The 27,221-nt window shown below is 44.9% G+C and overlaps 1 protein-coding gene across 7 annotated transcripts in view; it reads right to left on the minus strand.

The window, feature by feature from the left end:
• The window catches only part of ARHGAP32 (Rho GTPase activating protein 32), a 409,701-nt gene that overhangs the window by 40,363 nt on the left and 342,117 nt on the right, over nucleotides 1-27,221 (minus strand). For 6 of the 7 annotated variants that reach the window (XM_030538282.1, XM_030538279.1, XM_030538281.1 and 3 more), the window contains one exon: nucleotides 10,930-11,079. The exons of the other annotated variant lie outside the window; for it this stretch is intronic. In XM_030538282.1, the coding sequence (XP_030394142.1) occupies nucleotides 10,930-11,079 (150 nt within the window). The remainder of the gene's footprint in view (nucleotides 1-10,929; nucleotides 11,080-27,221) is intronic. 7 annotated transcript variants of the gene reach the window in all.

Consider the following 27,221-nt stretch of genomic DNA (forward strand, 5'->3'; position numbering starts at 1 on the left):
ACATCTACACACAGTATTCAAGATGTGGGCATACCATGGATTTATATAGAGCCAATATGATATTTTCTGTCTTATTATCAATCCTTTTCTTAATGACTAATGCTGCACATTGAGTGAATGTTTTCAGAGAACTATCCACAATGACTCAAGATCGCTTTCTTGAGTGGTAACAACTAAGACAGACTCAATCATCTTACATGTATAGCTGGGATTATGTTTTCCAATGTGCATTACTTTGCATTTATCAACACTGAATTTCATCTGCCATTTTATTGCCCAGTCACCCAGTTTTGTGAGATCCCGCTGTAGCTCCTTGCAGTCTGCCTGGGACTTCCCGATCTTGAGTAGTTTTGTATCATCTGCAAATTTTGCCACCTCCCTCTTTACCAGATCATTTACAAATATGTTGAAAAAGACTGGGCCCAGTATAGACGCCTGGGGGACATCACTATTTACTTCTCTCCATTCTGAAAACCCTTCCTACCCTTTGTTTCCTATCTTTAAACCCATTACCAATCCATGAGAGAACTTTCCCTCTTAACCCATGACAGCATACTTTGCTTAACAGCCTTTGGTGAGGGACCTTGTCAAAGGCTTTCTGAAAATCTAAATACACTATATCCATTGAATCCCCCTTGTCCACATGCTTGTTGACCCCCTCAAAGAATTGTTGTAGATTGGTTAAGCATGATTTCCCTTTACAAAAACAATGTTGATTCTTCCCCAACAAATAATGTTCATCTCCCACCTTTTGTCTTTCTTCCCTATTTACTTAAATAAGCACTTTGGGGCAGGGGCTGTCTCTCACTAAGGGCTTGTCTACATCACAAAGTTGCAGCGCTGGTGAGGGGGTTACAGCGCTGCAACTTAGGAGGTGTACACATCTGCAGGGCATCACCAGTGCTGCAACTCCCTGTTTGCAGCGCTGGCCATACTCCCATTTTGTCTCGGGTGTAGAGGATCCAGCGCTGGTGATCCAGCGCTGGTAATCAAGTGTAGACACTTACCAGCGCTTTTCTTGACCTCCGTGGAATAAGCAGGTATCCCAGCATACCTGAGGAAGCCTCTCTGGTAATCAAGCAGGTATCCTTCCCCGCGGTTTGCTCCGGTGTTCTCCGAATCCCCCCACAAGCGGGTCTCCTTCCCAGCGGTTTGCAGGGGGGGTTCGGGGAACGCAAGAGCAAACCGCGGGGAAGCAGGTCTCCTTCCCCGGTTTGCTCTCGCGTTCCCTGAACCCCCGTGCAAGTAGGTCTCCTTCCCCGCCGTTTGCAGGGGGGTTCGGGGAACGCGAGAGCAAACCGCGGGGAAGGAGATCTGCTTGCTCGGGGGTTCGGGGAACGCGAGAGCAAAACGCGGGGAAGGAGATCTGCTTGCTCAGGGGTTCGGGGAACGCAAGAGCAAACCGCGGGGAAGCAGGTCTCCTTCCCTGGTTTGCTCTCGCGTTCCCCGAACCCCCGTGCAAGCAGATCTCCTTCCCCGCCGTTTGCAGGGGGGTTCGGGGAATGCGAGAGCAAACCACGGGGAAGGAGATCTGCTTGCTCGGGGGTTCGGGGAACGCGAGAGCAAACCGCTGGGAAGGAGACCTGCTTGCTCGGGGGTTCGGGGAACGCGAGAGCAAACCGCTGGGAAGGAGACCTGCTTGCACGGGGGTTCGGAGAACGCGAGAGCAAACTGCGGGGAAGGAGACCTGCTTGCTCGGGGGTTCGGGGAACACTGGAGCAAAACCGGGGAAGGAGACCTGCTTTCCCGCGGTTTGCTCTCGCGTTCCCCGAACCCCCCTTGAAGCCGCCCAACAGCGCTGCAGTGTGGCCACATCTAACATCACTTGCAGCGTTGGTTGCTGTAAGTGTGGCCACTCTGCAGCGCTGGCCCTATACAGCTGTACTAATACAGCTGTAACAACCAGCGCTACAAAACTGTAGATGTAGACATACCCTAAGTATATGTACAGCATCTACGATAAAGGAGTCCTAATACTGGTTGACCCATCCAGTGCTAACATAAAACAGATAAACAAACAGGACACTGTCTCCCATACAATTACAAGCACTCATTTGTAATTCGGGGCAGGGGGCAATTATTTCAATATTAAAATATTCCTCTGTTGCCTCTATTACAAACATATTTTTATTTCTCTCACTCCTTCCCCCACCCAGCCACAATTTGCCCAAACAGTGTGCAGTGTAACCTGCTGGTCCAAACCCAATTATAGAAGAACAACAAATTGCAGCCATATACCAAACCAATAAAGTCTCCAATCACCATCAACTATTGATTCCACCCAACTGCAACACAGACTCGCTACACAGACACCTCCCTTAGAAAGAAGTCAGAGTAAATAGCTGGATTATGCCCTGAAGGGTGACAGACAGGTTCTGTCATGCAAACAAGAAAAACTGGCAGACTCAAGAGCTCTCTTTTGAGCACTGTGTGCCCCAAATCTAGGGATATCTGCTAAAGCATTGTTGCTGGTCTCAAATGTAGAGATGGTGGACAGACGGGTATTCCTCCAGTGTACATGGAAGTGTACATTCTTCCAGTGCACATGGGACCACAAGTTTGTGAGCAGATAACTCTGATCATTCCACAGCTGGTCTATTGTCCTGGGACTTGGCTAATAAGATGATTAACTCTTCTTACACAGAACTTCTTTGTCCTACATCTCAAACCAATTTACCAAAGAAGGTAAGCATAATTAGAGATAGAGGAAACTGAGGCAGAGAAATTAAAAGACTTGCCAACGGTTATAGCAGACCTGGGAACAGAGCCCAGGTCTTCTGACTCCAGTCCAGTGCCCTATCCACTGAACCACACTTCCGCCCTTTTCTTTGCCTCATTTAGATTGTAAACTCTTCGTGGCAGGCGACGTGTTTCACCTGTTTGCAAACTCCCTTATAAATTGATGGTGCTATATTAATGCTTTATACCACCACTACCCTATATCAGTTGTACTCTAGACTTTCATTAATAAAAACACAGCCATCTGCACTGGCTATGCTCAATATACCAAGGTTTACTGTTTAATATTAAAGCTTAAAACACTAAGTACAGCTACCATCAAGATGTGACCATTCCCAAAACCAAGTAACCTATTGCAAACTTCATCTTCCTTACCCTTTGCTCCTCTTTGTCTGTCTGTTACTCTCACTCATCATCCCATGTAAAAAAGCTAAGGCCCAGAACTGCAAATACTTACACTTAATCATGTAAGCAGTCTCACTGGATTCAAAGCAACTACTTACATGAGGAAAGTAACTCAAGTGTTTGCAGGATCGGGACAGCAGATTGCCAATGTAACTTTTCCTTGTACTACAAAGCATTTAGCACATTTCTGGGTGTTGTAAATAAAACAGGACTCACCTATACAAAGGGCAGCCTGCAGCATCTCAGGCCTTGTCTACAATACAGAGTTGCAGCGCTGGTGAGGGGGTTACAGCGCTGCAACTTAGGATGTGTACACCCCTGCACAGCACGGCCAGCGCTGCAACTCCCTGTTTGCAGCGCTGGCCGTACACCCGGTCAAGCCTCGGGTGTAGAGGATCCAGCGCTGGATCACCAGTGCTGGTCATCAGGTGTAGACACTCACCAGCGTTTCTGTTGACCTCCGTGGCATAAGCAGGTATCCCAGCATACCTGAAGAAGCCTCTCTGGTAATCAAGCAAACTCCACTGCCCTGGGCTCACCTGACCCCTCCTTTAAATGCCCCGGGAATTTAAAAATCCCCTTCCTGTTTGCTCAGCCAGGTGTGGAGTGCAATTAATCTATCAATCACTCAGCGATCATGCCTCCACGCACCGAACGAGCCCCAGCATGGACCAATGCAGAGCTGCAGGACCTCATTAGTGTTTGGGGAGAGGAGGCTATGCAAACACAGCTGCACTCCAGAAGGAGAAATTATGATACGTATGGGCAGATATCACAGTCCTTGATGAGAAGGGCCATGAACGGGACGCCTTGCCGTGCAGGGTAAAAATTAAAGAGCTGAGGAGTGCTTACTGCAAAGCCCGTGAGGGAAATCGCCGCTCAGGAGCTGCCCCCACAACCTGCCGGTTTTACAAGGAGCTGGATGCCATACTTGGGTGTGACCCCACTGCAAATCCTAGGAGCACGATGGAGAATTCAGAGCAGGGAGAAGTGGGGGAGTTGTAGAGGACGGAGACAGTGGGGCTACTGGCATGGAGGGAGACACCCCGGAGTCCCAGGACACATGCAGCCAGGAGCTCTTCTCAAGCCCGGAGGAGGCTAGCCAGTCGCAGCAGCTGGAAGTTGATGTTGAGGAGGAAGCGGAGGACCGTGCTCGGGGTAAGTAGATTTCTATGTTTTGGGAGAGGAGGATTTTGGTTATGGCTGCCTGCATGCATGCCTAAACGTGGAATAGCCCATTGATTTGCTCTATCACGTCACTGTAATCTGCCTCGGTAATCTCTTGAAAAGTTGCTGCAAGAGCGTTTGCAATTTGCTTTCTCAAATTGATAGGGAGAGCCACCGTGGTCCCTGTCCCGGTCAAGCTAACTCGTCCGATCCACTGTGCAGCGAGGGGTGGGGGGACCATGGCTGCACACAGGCAAGCTGCACAGGGGCCAGGGCGGTATCCACATTCCTGTAGAAGACCCTCCCTCTCTTCCCAGGTAACACGCAGCAATGATATGTCTGGCAGTAGGAAACCCTGTGGAGAGTTTAGGGATAATTGAGTGCAGGACGCCAGGTTTGCGTTTCCCCAGCCCATGGCGCTCTGTTTTTAACACCCCCCCCTTCCCAGCACGTAGGCAGCCATGCGGTGCGCTCCTGTGTTCCCGACCCGCCCATCCAAGCAGGCACCCAGCAGCGCGGTGTGTTCCCGTGTTTCCCACCCCCACCCCCAGCACGTAGGCAGCCACGCGGTGTGTTCCTGTGTTCCCCACACCCCTTCCAAGCAGGCATCCAGCCCCGTGGTGTGCTCCTGTGTTCCCCACACCCCTTCCAAGCAGGCATCCAGCCCTGCGGTGTGCTCCCGTGTTCCCCACCCCCCCATCCAAGCAGGCATCCAGCAGCGCGGTGTGTTCCCGTGTTCCCCACCCCCCCCTTCCAAGCAGGCATCCAGCCCCACAGTGTGCTCGCATGTTCCCCACCCCCCCCTCCAAGCAGGCATCCAGCCCCGCGGTGTGCTCCTGTGTTCCCCACCCCCCCTCCAAGCAGACATCCAGCCCCGCGGTGTGCTCCCGTGTTCCCCACCCCCCCATCCAAGCAGGCATCCAGCAGCGCGGTGTGTTCCCGTGTTCCCCACCCCCCCTTCCAAGCAGGCATCCAGCCACGCGGTGTGCTCCGGTGTTCCCCGTCCCCTCCTCCAAGCAGGCATCCAGCCCCGCGTTTCTCCCCCCTCCCCCCCGTCACCAGCAGGACGGCGTGAACGCGGACCAAAGAACCCCCCCCTCCCCCCAAGCAGCTAGCTCACCATCTTCCAATTCACTACTGTCCCCTCTTCAGGACACCAGCTACCTCCTGTACCCATTGCTGATAAACCCCAGTGACCCACTGGTCAATTCCCACTCCCAAGGGGAAATCGGGGCAAAACCACTCACCCCATTGCTCGCCATGACTTAGCTTGCCTGCCCTCTCTGTGTTATGTGAGGTATGTGAGAAGGATGCTACCAAAAGTCTAAGAAGTCCTTCACCAAGTGATAATAAACAATGTAGCCTCTGTTTATTACATGTTTCTATCTCTCTTTTTTCTAGTGACCTTGACTACTGCAGCCGGATCACCGGCCTCACATAGGTTGCAGAACTTGAGACGGAATCCTAGAAAATCAAAAGAGGAATTGATGAAATCTGTTATGAGCCACTACAACAGAGAAAGTAGGAAGACAGAGGAATGGAGAGAGAAGACCTATGAATGGAGAAGCAGTGTACATGAATGGAGAAAGACTGTACATGAATGGAGAAAGAGTGTACATGAATGGAGGCAAACAGAAAGCAGGAGAAAGGAATTGTCTGCCAAAAAAACCACAAAGCAGATGATAAGCCTCCTGGCTCGCCAAACTGAGTCTTTCGAGTCTATTGTAGCCATGCAGACAAATATGTACCGTGGTAACCCACAGCCGTCCCAAAGCCCTCTTCCTTGTTCCCCAGTATTTCCACAAAACAACTTTCTCCAGCAGCCAGTTCCTTATTATCCCCAGCTGCCCCCAACACCTGTAAGATCACCTACCAGCCCTGATAACTATAATTCTTACCCTGTTCACTCCACCCCCATTATTCTGCAGCATAGTAATCCTGAAGTGCAGCAGACATTGAATATTGATCAAAATAGGACATATTAAAACCTGTAAATGTACAGTCCACCACCCCTACCCCCTTGCCTGTTATGTACTGTATGTTGAATAAAGTTTTTTTTTTCTATTTCTTTCACTACGTTTTATTGTTGCTGGAAGTGGTAAATATTATACACCAAGGTAAAGCAAAGCACATCAAATGCATCAAACATTACTGTTGGCTCTCAGCATCAAATTGCTCCCTTAAAGCATCCCTAATCCTTGAAGCCATTTCCTGGGCCTCCCTATTAGCCCTGCTCTCTGGCTGAGCAAACTCATCCTCCAGGCGTCGAACCTCGGAGGTCCATTCCTCACTGAATCTTTCACCCTTCCCTTCACAAATATTATGGAAGGTGCAGCATGCGGATATAACAGCGGTGATGCTGCTTTCCACCAAATCTAGCTTCCCATAAAGACAGCGCCAGCGAGCTTTCAAACGGCCAAAAGCACACTCCACAGTCATTCTGCACCAGCTCAGCCTGTAGTTGAACCGGTCCTTGCTCCTGTCAAGCTTCCCTGTATATGGTTTCATGAGCCATGGCATTAAGGGGTAAGCGGGGTCTCCAAGGATCACAGTGGGCATTTCAACGTCCCCTACTGTGATCTTGCGGTCTGGGAAAAAATTCCTGGCCCTCAGCCTCCTGAACAGGGCACTGTTCCGAAAGATGCGTGCATCGTGCACCTTTCCAGGCCATCCTGAGTAAATGTCAGTGAAACGCCCACGGTGATCCACAAGCGCTTGCAGAACCACGGAGAAATACCCCTTGCAATTAACGTACTCTGATGTCAGCTGGGGTGGTGACAGAATAGGAATATGCGTCCCATCTATTGCACCTCCACAGTTAGGGAACCCCATTTCTGCAAAGCCATCCACAATGTCCTGCACGTTCCCAAGAGTCAAGGTTCTTCTTAGCAGGGTGCGATTAATGGCTGTGCAAACTTGCATCAGCACCATTCCAACAGTACACTTTCCCACTCCAAACTGGTTCGCCACCAATCTGAAGCAGTCTGGAGTTGCCAGCTTCCAGATTGCAATAGCCACCCGCTTCTCCACTGGCAGGGCAGCTCTCAATCTCGTGTCCCTGCGCCACAGGGCAGGGGCGAGCTCAGCACACAGTGCCATGAAAGTGGCTTTTCTCATCTGAAAGTTCTGCAGCCACTGCTCGTCATCCCAGGATTGCAGGACGATTTGATCCCACCACTGAGTGCTGGTTTCCCGAGCCCAAACGCGCTGGTCCACGGAGCTGAGCACGTCTGTTACTACTACAAGCAATTTACTGTCTTCACAGTGAGGCGATTCAATATCATCGTCTGACTCCTCACTCTCACTGTCACTCTCCCTGTCACTCTCACTCTCATTTTGCAGCTGAAGGAATAGCTCCACTGCCATGCGTGATGTGCTGGCAACATTCATCAATAAGGTCGTCAGCTGCTCAGGATCCATTTATAACAAAAATAGCAGAAAAAGCGCTGTACAATCACAATGCTGCCACACTGCTCGGAATGTGTACCAAAGCACCACGGGGCGTTGGAACAGGAAGCAGAAAGACAATCACACTTCCTTTCCCCTTCCCACAAGCCACAGCGCCGAAATGGAACGAGGTGCTCTGTGGGATAGCTGCCCACAATGCACCACTCCCAACAGCGCTGCAAGTACTGTTAAATGTGGCCACACTGCAGCACTGGTTGCTGTAAGTGTGGCCACTCTGCAGCACTGGCCCTATACAGCTGTTCTAACACAGCTGTAACTACCAGTGCTGCAAAACCGTAAGTGTAGACATACCCTCAGAGGCACAGGATTGGAACTGCTCAGATTGTCCCAAGATAAAATCTTGAAAGGCAAGGCTTCGTCAGCTGAGCAGCAGCGACTCTACAATTCTCAACATGCAGAGCCCAGGAGCAGCTCAATTCTGCACTCCTGGAGAGCATGTGAATGTGCTGTAGCCTGTTCTGACGATATTTTGTCCCAAAACGTTTTGCTTAAGCCATGCAGACACTTTTTGGCAGAGGAAACGATATTTTTTTGTGTGAATTGAGACACCATTAAATGCTTTCTGAATATAAACAAGTCCCTTGCTGTCTCATCAGGTAAAACCCACACACGTATGAAGTACTGCAGGGTAGCAGCTACTCTGAAAACGTTCTTGAGCTATTGTCTGATCTCACAGATGAAAGGATATTATTGTGTCCATGCTCCATCTAACTCATCTAGGTTCTCATGTGATATCTCAATTCCCCTTTAAGCAGATCAACCAGTTCTGCTTAACAATTTGCTCTGAGATCGAGCTTTAGAATGAGGGGTACTTAAAATGCTGTCTGTGTGTACGCATAGTTTGATTCACCAGAACACAAAAATGTCTCTGCAAAACTATTCCCTAGAATTACCTCATTTGGAATACGGGTCAGGGAGCTGAATCACACAGGAAAAAAACCAACTCTGCTGAGAGAAATGGAGATCTGCCCCTGTTAGCAACATCCCGATTGGATCTGCTTTGCTCCAGGGTGTTGTGAAAGAGTTATTCAGTCCAGGCTGAAAAGAACTGGAAACTGCATAGATGAAGAGACCTCATGGATGCAGCACAGCCATAATTATGGAGGAGTGTGGCGTGGAAGGGGCAGGGGTGGGGGTGGGGTGTTCAAAAACCTGGGGGCAGGTCTTGAGATGGTGTCAATTCTCACAGATGAACCATCACTGGAGCTTTGACATTTACTCCAGCTGAAGATCTGCCCCTTGTATCTTATGAAACTTAATAAATCATCTTCAGTCTTGCCCAACTCAAGTAAACAAGAGGGGACTTTGGGGATTAAACAGAATTCCTGCTTTGCCCAGTCGCGAGCTCACACTCTCTGCATGCCTTTTGATCGCCTTGATTTCTCCCACTTGGAGATAATATAAAGTATTCTACAGCAACGAGGTGATGTAAACTAGCTATCCTGGATCCATTTCTTAAATGGGTCATTAGTACAGTTTCTGCTTCCAAACCATCCAGTTTCTGGCTCTTCCAGCCCCAGTTATAATGACCTTCACTGGCTCCAATTAACAAAGCAATGAGCTTTGGCACAGTCCTGATTTCACACATACAATTTGATGCTGTCCACCAAAACTGGCAGTAAAAACTAGCAGCGACAAGATTAAACTCTGCTGTTTCCCAAATAGAATCATTTAAAGCAACACACTGCTTGCCCTCCACCAGCCCCTATCCTTCAAGCCATCTGTATGAGCAAGGAGCCTAGAGTACAGCTGGAGTAAACTCAGCAGAGAAAACCCCCTTCCCTGCCCCCTTGTCCTTCAGCCTCAAGGCAAAAGCTCTAAGATATGGCAGTATGGACTTTGACATATGATGTCAGCCACTTGCCCAGATTCACAATCTATTTGGTTAGGCAAAAGGAAAAATATGAAGGAAACAAAAACTGACATAGCTGGAAATCATGCTGCATCCCTTGCTACCTTCCTGATGCCCTTAACTGCTTGGTACTCTGGCTGCTCTGCTACATACTGGTCTGCTGCTTTCCAAAACAGCTGTCACCAGAAGGGGCTGTGTACGTGAACGACTTCTGACTAGTGTTGAACTGTGAATGAATCCGTTTGAGTAGCTCCCCTTCTCTGGCGAGGTAATCAGCAGTTCTGATGCCTCCCTGATTCACCAGCCTCTGATCAGAGGTGTCACTGTGAGATGAGAGAGCAGATCATATCAAACAAACCTATCCTAAGAAGAGCAATAGTAGGTGTGGCTTTTCCCTGGACTGGACACCCCTTCCCTGACACTTTGTTTTAATAGCTGTTGGGGAGACAAGGGAGGGAAGGAAGTGGGAGGAGCAATGGGCTTGTCATGGACTTGAGGGAAGCAAAATTCTAAAGCAAAATCCAACTAGATCCTGTACGTTGTGCATTTTATGAGACCAGTGGGGAAGCAGATGGCAAGACCCCAGTTTGCAGACTAAGCTGGAATCATGTTAAGATAATGGAGAGAGATACTGATAGGAAATTAAGAAATTAGACACACTGTAATGCCACTTATTCTTTCCAAGTCTATTTCCTAACCCTCTATCATTTGCCTACAGGGATTCTGATTTGTATAAAAACAATCTGTTTGTGGTTACCCTTCCCCATCCTCTATTTACTTGTCTGTGTCTCCTTAGACTGCGAGTTTCTTGCAGCAAGGACTGTCCTTGCTGGAAAGTGTCTAGCACACCAGGGACACTGCCATGAATAAATGAACTGCGGTAACTGGGAGCCTAGTTTGTTCTCGTTCATAACAGTGTAACTCCACCGACTCCATGTTCACCTCACATTCACAGGCATGAAAAGAGAATCAGGTCTCATGGATTCAGAGACTGTAAGGTCAGAACTGATTGTTACATCATCAAGTCTGACCTTCTGTAACTCAGGCCCTTCCAGTGTGTCCCAATAGCTATTCACCCTCAGTTAAAAATGTGCACCTTGTTTCAAATTTGATTTTGTCAGATTTCAATGTTCAGCATTGGTTCTTGTTCTGCCATTAGCTGCTATAGTTAACAGTTCTTGGGAACTGAACAGGTATTTTCTTCCTGCAAAGGTACTAAAACATCATGAAAAAAAATCACCCTTTACACAAGTCCCAAGCGTCAGTATGAATGAGGAACTCAGGAGTTTCTCTCTTACCATCATGGCCGGAGTTGAGGAGATGCTCTCCCAGGTCGCACCCGAACACCCTCTCTTTCAGGATCCCGCGTTGCTTCAGTTTCTGTTTCGTTGGGCGCGACTTCATGAATGTTCGCAGGAAAGTGATGAGCTTGCCGTGTTTTTTTGACACTGCACAATAAAACAAACCAATCTCCTTGTTTAGGATCGGGTAGCCAGGCAAGACAACACATAATATGTCCTATTGAGAGCAAGAAGCTCAGAGTAACACCAATACTGATTATTCACACAAGCATAGGCACTCAATTCCAAAGTTAAAAAAAGGCTCTGATTTTATTTTTGGCCAGTACAGGAATAAAAGGCTGACTTTGGAAGTGCTGAGCATTCCAGTCACAGCTGAAGATTGGACCCTAACTATTATCTGTAAACTAAATTTCTTCCAGCTCCTTGGGAGGTAGGTGAATTTCATGGAAAAGAAAACGGAAGAACCAGAGTTCAAGCCATTTGCCCCCCAAGGCCACAAAGTTGAGTCTGTGGCAGAGACAAGAACAGAACCCAAGAGTGCTGACTCTCAACCTCCTGCTCAATTCCTCTACATAATGCTGCTTCTTTTGAGCTCTGTATCAAGTTGGGAAAATAAGTCAGTTTGTTAAGACCTTCCAATTCCACTAAGAAGTGAAATCTGCAATCAGTGCCATGGAGATTTATATGGGTTACTGCCTTTCTAAGAGTGGAGAGAAGCGGGAGTTACACAAATAGCCTGCATGTCAATGGGAGAGCAGATCTGGCATACATTTGAGTTAGGAAGCAAGACAATGCTCTGCAATGACAGGCTCCCTTCCCGCAGCTCCCTCCGAAAGCAATGAGGCAGCACAAAAGAGCCCTCCTAGCTTTCCTGACAAAAGTACCTTTATAGACATGATTTAAAAGCAATTTAGCTTGAAAAGAGGAGTTCCATTAAAAAAACCAAACATCATAAAAGGACTTGCTTTGTCATTGAACCTTTATAGTTTCAGGAAGTTGTAAAGGTCCCTGTAGCACTGTGCTGCAATGTTAGCAATTAGCCTCCTAGCGTTCCTGTGACTCAATGAGGCAGCTAAACCTATATTTTACTGGCATTTAAAACAGTTACTACAGTCATGAAACTTCAGCAGAGTAACATCATGAACAAAGCAAGGCAACACAAGCCTTGGTTTCTGCTTGCTCAGAATGACAAAGGTGCATTTCTTCGCAGTGCCATTACTGCTGCATGATATCGCACTCAAGTTTGAAATTCCTTGCACCACTTTGGTCTCAGGACTTCCCAGAACGGCGGGATGTGCTTCACCTGGGCAGGTGGGTTCTTTTACAGTCACTTCCAACTATCTGCCTTGAAAATTCTCATCCCAGAACAAAAGAACTCCTGGCACAGGGCAACTACATTTTAACCCCTTTAGACAGCTGCATATTTTCACTTTATTTCACTGAATACTGAAGTATTCCCTTTTCTTTTCACAGGCCTTTTAAAATCAATGGAAATCTTTATTTTTAAGGGTTGGGCTTAGGGCTTTGCATCAGGCCTCTTTTCCTCTAAGTTAGACTCATTCAATAGCAAAATTCAGCCTTTTTATTATCAACTAAAAAAAAAAATCACATTTTTGTCTGAAATTGTTTTTGGCCTTGTACTGGTTAAAATTACACCCATGATTAAGGATATATAAAAGATATTAGGGAAAATAAATTTTTCTCTGTGTCTTTTCCCCAGTTTAATTACTCAGGCTCAGATTTTGCACGCAGCATTGCAACATCAGCTGATGAAGGAGCCTAAATGTCATTTTCTAAAAGGATTTAGGTACTTAGGAGACCAAATCGTATGGAAAGTTGATGGGATTTAGGCCCTAAGTACCTAAATCATTTTTAATATGATATTTACTGTCCTAAATCAGTCATTGTAACGCTGAACATAACACCTGAACACCTTTCAAAATCTGGGCCCAAATGCATATGACAACATTTCACATCAGTTTCACGGTTTCATCTGTATAGTAAATGAGACTCAGCACAGGTGCAAGAATCCCTGCTAGCGATCGCACAACAAACTCGGCGCATGGTCAACCAAATGACCTTTCATTTATATCAGTTTCTCCATCCACCAACAAGGGAGAAAAACCAGTTGTACAATGTGATTGTAAAACCATAAAAACTGGTTAGGGGACTCAGGGGCAGGAATAAAATCTGAAGCTACTTTAACTTAATTTAAAAAACTAGGTAGACTTACAGCTGGGCCTGCGTGTGGGAGCAGCTCTTTAAACACTGCAGTTCTGTAGGCAAATGATCTAACTTTTACAGGGCGATTTATAAGAACCAAAGTCACAGTGGGTCCCAAAGTACATCAAGCTTTTGTCACTACTAGCCTGGCAGGCTGCTGATGCAATGCTGTTTCCTGCGGGGAGACCGTAAACACTGCCTTTAGCCTTGGCTGTCTACTACCCTGGCAAAGCAGCAACAGCAGTAAAGGAGGCAGGGGAGTTTTTTTTCCCGTCTTTCTCTGTAAAACCTGCAAGCCCTTTTAAGACAGATGAACCCAGCTACCTGTGAGAGTAGCTGATACAGCTCCCATGTCACACTTAGCATTACACAATAGTAAAGTTAATTAAGGCAGGTGTTATGAGGGATCGCACATTATCAATAAAATTCTACCTATGGCATAAGGGATCCAATAGCGGTAACTCCACTCTCCAGAGAATGCCCACTCAGCCTCATCACACCCTGATCCTGCCTGCGTTTCAAATCTTTGGACCAGGAGAAAAGAGGTAGAGCAGAAGTTAGGGAGCCCTTGAAGCTCCAGCTCTTGGTGAGAGCGCTGCATTCTGCGAAACACTGGTGCTCACATGCAAAGATTAGCAAGGGGTTAGGGAAGGAATGCTGGTCTACCATGTTTCACTCCCTCTCTAGCTAGAGACTTGGGGGTATTGTCTACACTGCAGCTGGAAGGGTGCAATAAAAACAGCAACATGGTTGTGATGACATAGAGGGCAGCTCAGGCTAGTCACCCAAGCACAAACCTGCCTGATCCAGGCGTACATACTCAGGTGGCCAGGACACCCAAGCCACCACCTGCACTCCCGTGGCCATACAGCTATTTTAATCACACTAGCTTTAGCAGAGCTAGTGCGTGTCTGTCTACCTGCACTGGGAAGCATGTGCTTTTGGACGTTATGCCAGCTACAAGCACAAGCTCTCAAAGATGCACTATACACATGCAAAGTGCATTAAGTTTAGTTTCCCTGGGACTTTAAAGACACGACAGCAAAACACTAGTAGATCTGAATATGCAGCTTCTTAAATCTCCAACAAAACCAGCAGTGTCACCTTCCAGAGTTAAAAAATGAATGATTTAATAGCGACCTGAAGCACCAAAAGGGCCTTAAACTGTGATTTTGGTTCCATGCCAGTTTAAGGAACAAATTAACATACCCTGCTAACACAGAAGCCCAGGATTAGGCTAGATTTGTATTCAATCCTTCTCGGTTCCAATCGCAGAGAATCTGAGCCTCTCTATGACTTTAAGGAGCACCATCCGTATGCCAGGCATTGTGTAGCAGAGAGACAGACATGGTCCCAACCCTTGTGGGAGCAGGTGATAAAACTTTTGGGTCATACGTCTATTTCTCACTGAGCTGTACAGACAGTGAAACCCGCAGGGTGAGCATCTGAAAAGTTCTGGCCTAACTCTGCTCCCATTGCAGTTAGCCCCACGACTGCAACTGGAGCTGACATAGGACAATGCTGAGTGCTTCAAAAAGTTCCACCTGCAAATTGCAGCCACTAAGGAGCTATATTTCTTGGTCTTACAGCAGTTGGTTGAATCATAGCCATGTAAACTGAGATGTAGGCAAAGGCCTGGTCTACATCTCTAAACTGATCGATTGAGCTAGATCGATTTTCTCTGAGCTGAGAAAAATGTCATACCCTGAGCACTGTAGTTAGGTCAGCCTAGCCCTCTGTGTAGATAGGGCTAGGTCAATGGAAAAATGTTTCCACCAACCTAGCTACCAACTCTTGGAAATATAGATTTCGTCAGTGTAGGAACCGTTTACACTACAGAAGCAAAACTGCAGTGCTGTAGCTGTACTGTGGTAGTGGCTTTAGTATAGACATTCCCCTCAGAATCACAGGCACCTAACACCCATTGACTGTCAACAGGACTTGGGAGCCTAACTCCCTGAGGCCCCTTTGAAAATCCTAGCGATAATTAGTAAATTTAGGAAACTCTTCTAAAAACTTTTGCTACAGTTTGATAAATAATGTAAAAAAATATTGTAAATATTTTTATTTGAATCATTTCACAAACTGGGTATATAATTGTGAATGAGTAGCCCATCCTGGTGTTCTGAGTGAACAACAAAACAATCAAATAATGTATTAAAAATATTGAGAAATTATATACAACTACATCATCTCTATAGATTACCCTGGTCACTGGGAAAGGTGACAGGACTTGGCAGGTGTCTGTTAGCACAGGTTTCACCACAGTCATTAACATGTTCTAAGTGTACTGGATATATTTACACTGTTTAAATACCCAAGATGACATATTTCCTTAAAGTGTTACAGGCTTAAAGAACAAGCAAAAAAGCAGATTGGGATTCTTTATCAAAATAAATGTCAGGTGCTTTTAAGCCACTCACTCATTATAGGCTAAAATAATGGCTTGTTTTCTGCCCCATTAAATAGGCATAAATATGTTCCCATGTTACACCTGTTTGGCAATCCAAGGAGCTGCCAACACCTGAACAAGTTAGATACCCAGATATTCAACTATCAACAGCCTGTTATAACCTTTACATGGTTCTTTTCTATCCTTCAGTTAAACACAATTTCCTCTGCTGATCTCGTATGAATCACCACTACTATTTACAAGAATGTTTCTTGGATTAAAATGACTTGATACTTTTTACATATACAAGGATGACTCAATGATCAGAAATCAGACTTCCTCTGGACAACAATTATGAAAAAATCCCCAGTCAGTCATGTGATTAGAACAAATATAATCCCAGTCTTTCCTCAAACCTCTGGTGTGACCTTGGGTCAGTAACTTAGCCTTTCTATACCTCAGTTTCCCCATTTTAAAAAGAAGATATTAATACTTTTTGTACCTCTCACAGAGATTAGGAGAAATCAATTACTACATATAAGGTGCTCAGACAGTACTCTGATGAGTGCCACAGAAATAAACATTTTGCATAAAACTAGCATCTCTTGTCCAAATTATATGCAGCTTGTATAGCTGGGAAGATGTTTACACCTGGATCACATGCTGATAAGCAGAGATAAGGAAAATTCTAGGTATTTCTTCATATCACTTCAACTCAAGAGCTAAATCACCATTAAAGAAATTATTTGCCAGCATATCAGTGCTTTCCTGGAAGGGGTAGGCTGAGCCTTTCCTCTGACTGGCAGGTCCAGCTCTGCCTCCTGGCCATCAGAAACAGAGGTAAATCCATTCCTTGAAATGGGAAAACTGAGAGAAGAAACTTGAGACCCGGCCAACATTTAAAAGGTTTGCAGGTATAGCCATGTCAGTTACAAGTAGATCTGGGCAAAATGTATAGGACAAATAATTTATGCTACAAAAAATGCAGTTTCAATTGACCTAAAACTATTTGTGAATTTGACATCAATATGAACAAAAAAATGGCTATGCTGGGCCATGCCAATGGTCCATCTAGCCCAGTATCCTGTCTTCTGACACTGGCCTGTGTCAGATGTTTCAGAGAGAATGAACAGAACAGGGCAATTATCGAATCATCCATCCCGTCATCCAGTCCAAGCTTCTGGCAGTCAGAGGCTTAGGGACACCCAGAGCACGAGACTGCATTCCTGACCATCCTGGCTATTAGCCATTGATGGACCTATCCTCCATGAACTTATATGATACTTTTTTGAACCCACTTATATTTTTGGCTTTCACAACATCCCCTGGCAACAAGCTCCACATGTTGACTGTGCATTGTGTGAAGAAGTACTTCCATTTGTTTGTTTTAAACTTGCTGAATCTTAATTTCATTGGGTGATCCGCTCTATGGTTCATGTGTTATATAAAGGAGTAAATGAAAGAACTATCCACATTAACTCCAAGATCTGTTTCTTGAGTGGCACCAGCTAATTCACACCTGTCATTTTTTATGTATAGTTGGGATTGTGTGTTCCAATGTTCATTGCTATGCAATTATCAACATTGAATTGCATCTGCCATTTTGTTGCCCAGTCATCCAGTTTTGTGAGATCCCTTTGTAACTCTTTGCAGTCAGCTGTGGATTTAACTGTCTTGAATAACTTTGTATCGTCTGAAAACTTTGCCACCTCACTGTGTACCCTCTTTTCCAGTTCATTTATAAATATGTTCAACAGAACTGATCCCGGTACAGATCCTTGGGAGACTCTGCTATTTATCTCTCTCCACTCTGAAAACTGGCCATTTATTCCTACCTTTTTTTTCCCACCCTTTATCCAGTTACTGATCCCATGACTGCTTACTTTGCTTAAGAGCCTTTGGTGTAGGACCTTGTCAAAGGTTTTCAGACAAAGTCCAAGTACACTATATCCACTGGATCATCCTTGCCACATGCTTTTGACACCTTCAAAGAATCTCAATGGATTGGTGAGGCATGATTATATCAACAGTACATTAAACCCATCTGAGGTATGGATACATTAAAAATGGTGGTGATATTGGGGTTATAGCTCCCATTGGATACCTTATGTTAATTAAATATTTACAAGACAGCCAGAGGAGGAAGGGGAAGAGGAAAGCGAGGAGATAGTGGAGGCAGTAGTGCCGCTGCTGCTGCTGGCAGTCCCTTCCCACAATTTTAGCCAAGTGGTTAGGACATTCACTTGGAATGTGGGAGACCCAGATTCAAATCTATGCTCTGAAATAGACATTAAATGGACTTTTTCAACTTATCAAAAAATATGAAACATTTTATATTTTGTTTAACCCAAACTGACTTTTTTCTTCAGTTTTTCAGAATTGCAACTGAATCAAAAAAATCAGTTATTTGCTCATCTCTAGTTAGGAGGATGAAAAAAAGAAAGTCACAACCCTAACCGACTTAGCTACGCGAGCAAAAACTCTAGAGTAGATGCAATTATACGGGCCAAAAACTGCTTTTGATGATAGAGCTTATTTCATTCAGGGAACTGGTATAAGTTACACAGGCTTTGCCAGCATAAGCTACGCGAGGAGGGTTTGTTGGTATATACAGCACCCAATTCACCAGCCACACATACTGATGGTACACAAACGTGGCGATGGTTAGATTATAAAGACAGTGCTCACATGTTCACAGTTTGTCTAACTGCAATCCAATTACATTTAGCAGGAATAAGTTCAAGAATGCAAATATCTGTCTTAATATTTATCTCTAATAAGTATGTGTATAATTAGGGATAGATTTAAAACAAAACAGACTGTTCTTCCCAAGACTCCTAATGGCAGCATGATCTCTAAAACAGGATTAGTAAACTTTGACTCTGAAAGAGAAAATCTGACACCATATATGCTGACCCACATTTTCAGCACTTGGCGGTGCATTAGTTTCTCCTATTAACAGTGATTTTACACACTACAGAACACTGCTGTCCCCTGCTGTGAGGAGAATGTTGTATTAAGGTCAAAAACTAGAACATGCATAGCTGCATGGTATAAAATATATAACAAACTTACAAACTCCAGTAACAAAAATCAAAGAAAGGAGGGAGTGCGGAAGATGCCTTAAAAAGCACATTCAGGTCCAGCTAGATATCATATACCAGGGAGAAAATTCATTCTCTGAAAGGAGACAGGTTACGGTAAGTCAGGCTAAAGGGATATTTATCAGGGCTATTGGCCCTCAAAATAATACTGTTTCTACTCTCAAACTAGACTTTATTGTGGAGGGAGGAAAAGTAGCACCACGTTACAAGAACAGAAAGTCAGGAGCTATGAGGTCTATTCCTAGCTCTTCTATTCCAAGACTCACTGTGTTCCTGCAAACACTTATGGCAGTGCTTAACCTTACATGTTGAGTAGTCCCATTTACTTCAGCTGACGCCAAAGATTCTCACCGATTTTAATGGTCTTTAGTTAGGCTCCCTGAGACAATGGGTCAATTATTCAACCCTGCTTCGTGCATCAGTTTCCCCATCTGTAAAATGGAGATAAGACCTCTTTCCCTTAAGACTTAATAAAAATAACTTTCACAGAACCAAACATTTACACTTACCACTGAGCACAGTGCTTACTACTCTGAGCAGTGCCACAGACTTCAAGTGGAGGTGAATACAATACAAACAAATACAATGGCACTACTCATTAGTGTGCACTGCTCAGTCCGAAGCATTTGCAAGATCACTTCCCTATATATTCTTCAAATGCCATAGGTACAGGAGCCTACAAAAATAATCCTTCATCTCCAATTATAAAATCTTCACCAGTTTTACTTATAGCTCAGTAAAAACACATTGTGTATTGCTTGCTGCTGCAGCACTTCTCCAGGGCTGGGCAGACACCTGCTAAGGCAGGACCTTGTGGCTGGAGAAGTTGCTACGTATCTTAAAGATTGTTCATTGCAGTGTCATTAAATAAAATAAATAAAAACCGTGGTGAAAGAGATGAAAAAAATCAGTTGGGAATAAATATTTTCCAAGCTGTTAAGTGGGCACGGTACACAGGAAGAGGAAATGAGGTCATGAAAAATGATAAATGGCAAGACTGCTCTTATTTATAAGTCACTCTTAGACTTCTCCTTCGGGTGCAGAGTCTATGTGCAATTATCTCAGCAAAACTAGAGCTCTCCTTGGTCATATCCTTATCTCCTCAGCCTTTGGCTGGGACGTAAGTGTCAGAGTATTATTTGGGGATGAAGCTCCAGCATGAGCAAAGAAAATCCTCTCCATGGCCATTAACTCCTCACTTAGTCAACATCAGACTTTTCAGAGAACATGAGCAACTTCCCCGATATTAAGGTCGCATTGTTTCCCTATCAGAGCCAAAACTGTGAATCAGCAAACTAATGTTTTATCTGTCCAGCAGCAACCTCTCTCAACATCTTTCTTTTGATATATGCTAACATACACACAGACATGGACATACATACATTTTAAGCATGCATGCATGCCTGCTTCATTTTCATAAAAACTGAGCATCCATAATTCCCACTGACTTCTGCACAACCTCAGCAGCACCTCTGGAAATCAGGTCCATATTATTAACTTAACCCAAGAGTGCTGTTGAAAACTGACAGATCTATTTACACTGGGCAAGGATGCTGGTTTAGATGCTTCCTATTTACTTTGTATATCGAGATGCTGCAGAACTGGTTGAGGATTTGTAACAGGATGGGAAGAATGTCCTCAAGGTTAGTGAGTCAGAAAAGTGGGTCACCTATGTAGAAGGGCAATCTGTACTTGGAAAAGGAAACTGCCATCTCTCACGTGCCAGGGACATATCTGATCTTCATGGCTACGGGTTCTAAACTAAGGTCCAAAGGAAGGGAAGAAGGTGGGTGTAGGGGTAGCTTAAAATGTGCCCCTTCCAACAGACATGTGGGCAAAAAAGGTTAGGTCATTAAATCCTACTCTACTTTTATATATCTGTGAATATAAACTGGTGCTGACAAACAGGGCCCTGTTTACTTATATGGCAGCATCACAGGGCTTTACCTAGCTAGCACAAAGTCCCTACCTTGAAGGATTTGCAAACCAAGTCAGACAAATAAACAGGGCAACAGTTCAAATGGAAGAAGGCATCAGTGGGGAGACTAGCACAGGAAAGCGTTGCCAGAGAAGAGGGATTTAAAGAGAGGCTATGGAGGGCAATTAGCACACAGTGGCTGCTAGGGATGGTTTGGAAGAGGGCAAAAGACAAAGGAGGGATGGAGACAAAAGGACTAGAGAAGGAAGATTCTGCAGCTGTCCAATTTTTGCCTCTCCCAGCCCTGCTGCACTTTGTTAAAGCCCTTTTCATTGTAGTGGAGTTTAATTCAGTCCTTTTGTTTTTATCTGTTAGCTTGGAGACTAATGATTCATCTGAAAGCGTTCTGAGCCTTTGATAAACGTATGATTAGCACAGCTGAATGCCCGATCCATCCATCAGGGAGACAGTGTTGGTCTATCCTCAGTGTTCACCTTGGGCGTGCATCGGTGTTTGATTTAATATGCCCTGGCATGCACTATATCAATACACAAACACTTCAGATAAATGGGGGCTCAAGTCTCGGGTTAATGGTGAAGTTATTTGAACTGAAGAGGTACAATACAGTAACTCAGTCACAAACTATTTGGGGAGATATTATGAAGGCATATATTGGGACAACACCAAATGCGCTCCACCAAGCCTTCTCATCACTACTATTGTTCAGCAAATCTCCCACCAAAACACCTCCAATAGTGGGAGAGCCAACATCAACCAGGCACAGCGGTTTTAAACATTGTGTCATCTATACCTGTTCACAGATACTAAGGTCAGAGGGGAAAATTAGATTATCTAGTCTAGAGATTCTCAAACGGGGGGGGGGGGGGGGTGGGCAACCTGGCGGGGTGGGGGAGGGGGAAACTGTGCACATTTTAATTTACTCACAGCAACAAATAACTAGCAAAGCTGATTCCTCCAGACGTATCAGGTCCTCAAATAACACTGAATTCGGACAGATTTCTGTTAAGCTTGGATAGCATTATACGAAATCATTGCCATCTGTGCATTAATCCGTTTGCTACATCGTGTTGTGCACGTTTCATTGTAAGCATCAACCACAATCGCAGTTTGGCTTTTGCTCTTATTACAATGGATCATTGGTTCTGTTTGAATCAATTACTGTTTTTAATATTTAGTGCGAGTTTCAGGTTGATTTTTTTTTTTAACGGTACATGTACTTGTGTGGTGGCGAGGCAGGGAGCGCCCTTAAACTACTACAGACACAAAGGGGCTGTGATTAAATAAGGTTGAGAACCGCTGATCTAGTCTGATCTCCTGTATAACATAGGCCACAGCATTTAATCTACTCACCCCGTATTGAGTCAAATAACATGTATCTGACTAAAGCATATTTTGTCTTGAATTGAAGACTTCAAGAGCAGGTCTACAAGATACAGTAGAATAAACGGCTGAGCCACGTCTACCACTGTTGCATCGATTGTGGCTACTACCAGTGGAACTGCACAAATGGTAATGCAACAGCAGGAGATTTGCGGAAAAAACCCACTAGTGTAGACACAGCCATCCTGGACTGGCATGGAAGCACAGCTCAGGACGCCAGGTGTGAGATTCATATTCAATTCCCAGTCTAGAGCTTTCACCAGCCAGTCCAATGAGGACACTGGGTCTGATTCTGATTTCAGTTAAATGAGCATAAATTTGGAGTCACTCCAGTCAATGTGCTCTTGCTTTACACGGTAATGGATTCAGATCTTGGTGGTGGGAGGAGAGGAGGAGAACAGTTAGCTGGATCAACGGCAAAGCTGATTAAAAAGGTGTTTGACAGGCTTTGGCGGGAGCTCAATCCTGAACTGGAAGGATGACTGGGGAGGGACCCCGACTACTCTGGCAGGATGGACTATGTGCAACCCACGTGGAAGGGGGAGGAGTCTGATGTCAGAACCCAGTACATGCGCTCTCAAAAGACACAGCATAGTTGTTACAACAGACTTTTCAGTGACTCTGTGGAATGGTGCGATACTGTTCATGAGACTGTGCCTTCCCTCAGAGCAAGCAGAGTTAACACTGGTCTCCTGCCCTCTTCACAGAGAGCTGCTATTTCCCTGCTCGGAGGCCCAGGGTAACCAGCCTTGGAACTGGAGATGCTGCCGTCAAGGACCTGTTGTTTTTTCCATTCTCTACCAGCATTCTTCGAGGTGACTATAAATAAGCCATAATCACTTTACTCAAGTCTGGTATATCTGACCTAGGAGACACGGAGCTCTCTTTGACTTCACCGGGGAGAGTTTGAGCTCACATGGCTAGACTGAGCCTCCGACAGCGTTGCTGTCTACACCACTAATGCAAACCCTGCTAGCAGGAGGCTGTCTATCCAGGCTGCGAGGCTGGCTCTCAGCTACAGCGTAGACACGAAGGCACCTTACACCATACTAGCAGCCTGAAGTGGTCTTAAAGCTGATGCAAATTCCTTCTATGCTCACTTTACAACCCCTTTACAATGCCAGAGTGGAATAAAAGGCCCTAAGAGTACCTGAGAACCAGGCCCAGTATGTTTGTGACTGGCAACAGGTTCAATTTGGTTTATCCTAGGAATGCATTACATTGTATAGTTGTTTCACATGATTTCTGCTTTCCTTTATCTTACCAATACACAAGTTCAATTTCAAAGGGAACTGTTCTTACTATGTTTGTCTTGTGTCTATAACAATGAAGACCTGACTTAACTGGGGGCATCGGGGCACTGCAGTCAGAAATCACAACCCCCTGCAGGCCATTTAGTCCTAAAAATGGACTAGAGCCAGGGTGCCCAAACTACAGCTCAGGAGAGCATTTCATAAGGCCCAGGGCCTGCTTCAATACAATATACTAACAGCCAACTCATTAGCGTTTTGTTGTCATGTTGACATCATTTTAGTTTATGTATTCTTTACTGTTTTTTCCCTGTTTTCGATCATTCTGATACACATTCTATGCACTGATCTCTTTGTTTTTAAATAGACAATGTTGTACGTCACAACCTATCTAAATACATACGGAATAGAATCGGTTTGGCCCTCACACGGTTGTGCTTAGGTTTATGTGGCCGTCCTATATAATCAGATTGGGCACACTGGACTAGAACCTCATTGAGGTATTGTGAATAAATAAAAACAGACAAGCAATTGCCTGCTATGCACACGCTAACTGCTTTCAATGAGGATTTTATTTTTAGAGATCACATTCACTGCCCAAGAGCTGCAGCACACAGTGGACTAGTATTTTTGAATATGCAAGTCCCTATAGGGACAGTAGTATTAGTGATTTGTAGCAGTGGCTCTCAACCTTTCCAGGCTACTGTACCCCTTTCAGGGGTCTGATTTGTCCTGTGTACTCCCAAGTCTCACTTCACTTAAAAAGTACTTGCTGACAAAACCAGACATAAATGTACAAGTGTCCCAGCGCACTATTACTAAAAAATTGCTGACTCTCTCTCATTTTTACCATATAACTATAAAATAAATCAATTGGAAAATAAATATTATATTTACATTTCAGTGTATAGTATATACAGCAGTATAAACAACTCACTGTCTGTATGAAATTTTAGTTTGTACTGACCTCGCTACTGCTTTTTATATAGCCTGCTGTAAAACTAGGCAAATACCAAGACAAGTTGATGTACCCTATGGAAGACCTTTGTGTGCCCCCCAAAGGTAGGTGAACCCCTGGTTGAGAACCACTGATCTGTAGGCTGAAGGATAGGGCCTCAAGTTGCAGTTAAAAGTAGAAGAGGAAAAAAGGGTGAAACTGATATGCAGAACCTATAGAAATTAAATTTTAGACACTCCCATCTGTCTTATGGCTTTTCTGCATCCAGCTGTAGCTGCACATTTGGTAGGAGCAGGAAGGGCTTATCTCAGATAGCTGCAATCCAAACAATATGCACAAGGAGGGACACTGAGGATGGCGTGGGAGTTTACGCGTCCTGAAATTCCTTCTCTTCTAGGGTTTTAGTGAGAGCTTTCATGAGTGTCAGAAATGTGATTCCTGTATCCAGGACTGCTCCAGTGCATTCATGATCCTACGTCTGTGTATAATAACATTCTGTTTACCATTAGGGACCCAGTAAGGGTAAATGCTTAAAATGGACCCAGGAACAGATATGTTGGCATAGAAAGTACGCTTATTAAGTTTGCGGACGATACCAAACTGGGAGGGATTGCAACTGCTTTGGAGGACAGGGTCAAAATTCAAAACGATCTGGACAAGTTGGAGAAATGGTCTGAGGTAAACAGGATGAAGTTCAATAAAGATAAATGCAAAGTGCTCCACCTAGGAAGGAACAATCAGTTTCACACATACAGAATGGGAAGAGACTGTCTAGGAAGGAGTATGGCAGAAAGAGATCTAGGGGTCATAGTGGACCACAAGCTTAATATGAGTCAACAGTGTGATGCTGTTGCAAAAAAAGCAAACGTGATTCTAGGATGCATTAACAGGTTGTTGAAAACAAGACACGAGAAGTCATTCTTCCACTCTACTCTGCGCTGGTTAGGCCTCAACTGGAGTATTGTGTCCAGTTCTGGGCACCGCATTTCAAGAAAGATGTGGAGAAATTGGAGAGGGTCCAGAGAAGAGCAACAAGAATGATTAAAGGTCTTGAGAACATGACATATGAAGGAAGGCTGAAACAATTGGGTTTGTTTAGTTTGGAAAAAAGAAGACTGAGAGGGGACATGATAGCAGTTTTCAGGTATCTAAAAGGGTGTCATCAGGAGGAGGGAGAAAACTTGTTCACCTTAGCCTCCAATGATAGAACAAGAAGCAATGGGCTTAAACTGCAGCAAGGGAGATTTAGGCTGGACATTAGGAAAAAGTTCCTAACTGTCAGGGTAGTCAAACACTGGAATAGATTGCCTAGGGAAGTTGTGGAATCTCCATCGCTGGAGATATTTAAGAGTAGGTTAGATAAATGTCTATCGGGGATATCTAGACAGTATTTGGTCCTGCCATGACTGGACTCAATGACCTCTCGAGGTCCCTTCCAGTCCTAGAGTCTATGAGTCTATGAGCAGAAGAGAAAACAGAGTTACAACAATTAACAGAAGCTCTGTGTGTATGCGTGTGCATGTGTACTTTAATAAAACATTTTGTTGGCATGACAAGTGAACTCCAGAGCCAAGCAATCTGCCCGAGGGCATGGATCGCAGGGGAGCTTATTTCTCTTAAAAACGAGTTTGTCGAGATACAGCAGCTACAGCACAGACAACCAAGTGTCACTACCTATTCCTGAGTAACAGGTATTTTTCATCCAGCAGAAGAGGGTAAAGAGATAGTCAGGAAAGATACGGGTGCTGCAGCTGAAATAAGGCACCGGGGCTCTCTCTAGCTATTGAATCCTGGATGGCCAGTTCCTGCCACAGTGCTCTGTACTGTACATCCCAATGCCTTGAAAACATTACAAAGCAAACTGGTATTTACAGAGTAAAATAACTCAAATGCCCGGAATATTTTAAACTCACACCTAGGCCAATCAGACTCGTTCCTGATGCGCCGCTGTTAAAAAGCTTCTTTCAAACACTGTGTTGCTAGATGGTTAACATTAATACTACCAATACGAGCAACCTCTTACCTTGTCCTTGCTGCAGGCCAGAAAATCAGTACCTCAGCAGTGGCAGGCTAACTCCACAAAACTCATTAACAAAGCAATGGAGTTTCTTAATCAGCTCAGCTCTCTAGTTCAGCCACCGAAGATTAGATCCAGACAGAGTGAAAGGTCATTTTCCACTGCACAGTGCCTCCAGTTCAAATATCCACCACACTCGTATCCCCTCGCAGCTCTCTCCTCCCAGGCTCCCAGACCAGCTTATCAAGCTGTGGCTTTTGTCTCCTGATCAGCAAAATCTCTGATCCTGAGGCTCACACACACACAGTTTCAGGCAGTACACGCTCTGTTTTGCGATTGAAACTCCACAAGAAGCCCCTCCCAAAGCTCCCACTTGTGAAACAAGCTACACTAGTCTAGCTCCACCCTTTTACTCAGGTGACTGCTTATTACTCAGACAATAGCCCCAAATGGTTGAATTTCTAGTTTACCTCCTCCTGGATCTGGTTTCGCTTCATTTGCCGCTTTTCATTTAATCCAGCAGGCCCAGGTTTGTAAGGCACAAGGAGCGGCCTGTTGACAGGACAATATGTTTGGCTCCAGAGATAAGAAAAGTGATTGAATCAACAAAAAGGGAGGGCAATAAAAGCTGACTCATGCATTCACAGAGAGGAATAGTAAGACTCTCACTCCACGTGGTCTTGGGTGGAAAATGTAATCTAAATAAACTAATCTCCTTTCCTCCCTAAACTGTAAACCGCTCAGGGCAGGGATTTCATCCTCTACTCATCTCTAAAGTGTTAGGCATACCTATGGTGCTTATTTATAAATAAGTCAGTAATAACAATATGAGTTAGGAAAAAAATCTCCCCATTCCTTTCTCATTTGTGGGCGCGCACACACACTTCCTGAATGTCGGTGTCACACGCACCCTGGATGTCAGTGTCTTTCTCTCACACATACACTTTCGGAATGTCACTGTCATGTCTTATGTTACTCCAGCAATGGAGAAAGTCCACTGGAACATAAAAATTGCAGCACTATATC

This window comes from Gopherus evgoodei, chromosome 19, assembly GCF_007399415.2.
Source record: "Gopherus evgoodei ecotype Sinaloan lineage chromosome 19, rGopEvg1_v1.p, whole genome shotgun sequence".
Lineage (NCBI taxonomy): Eukaryota > Metazoa > Chordata > Testudines > Testudinidae > Gopherus > Gopherus evgoodei.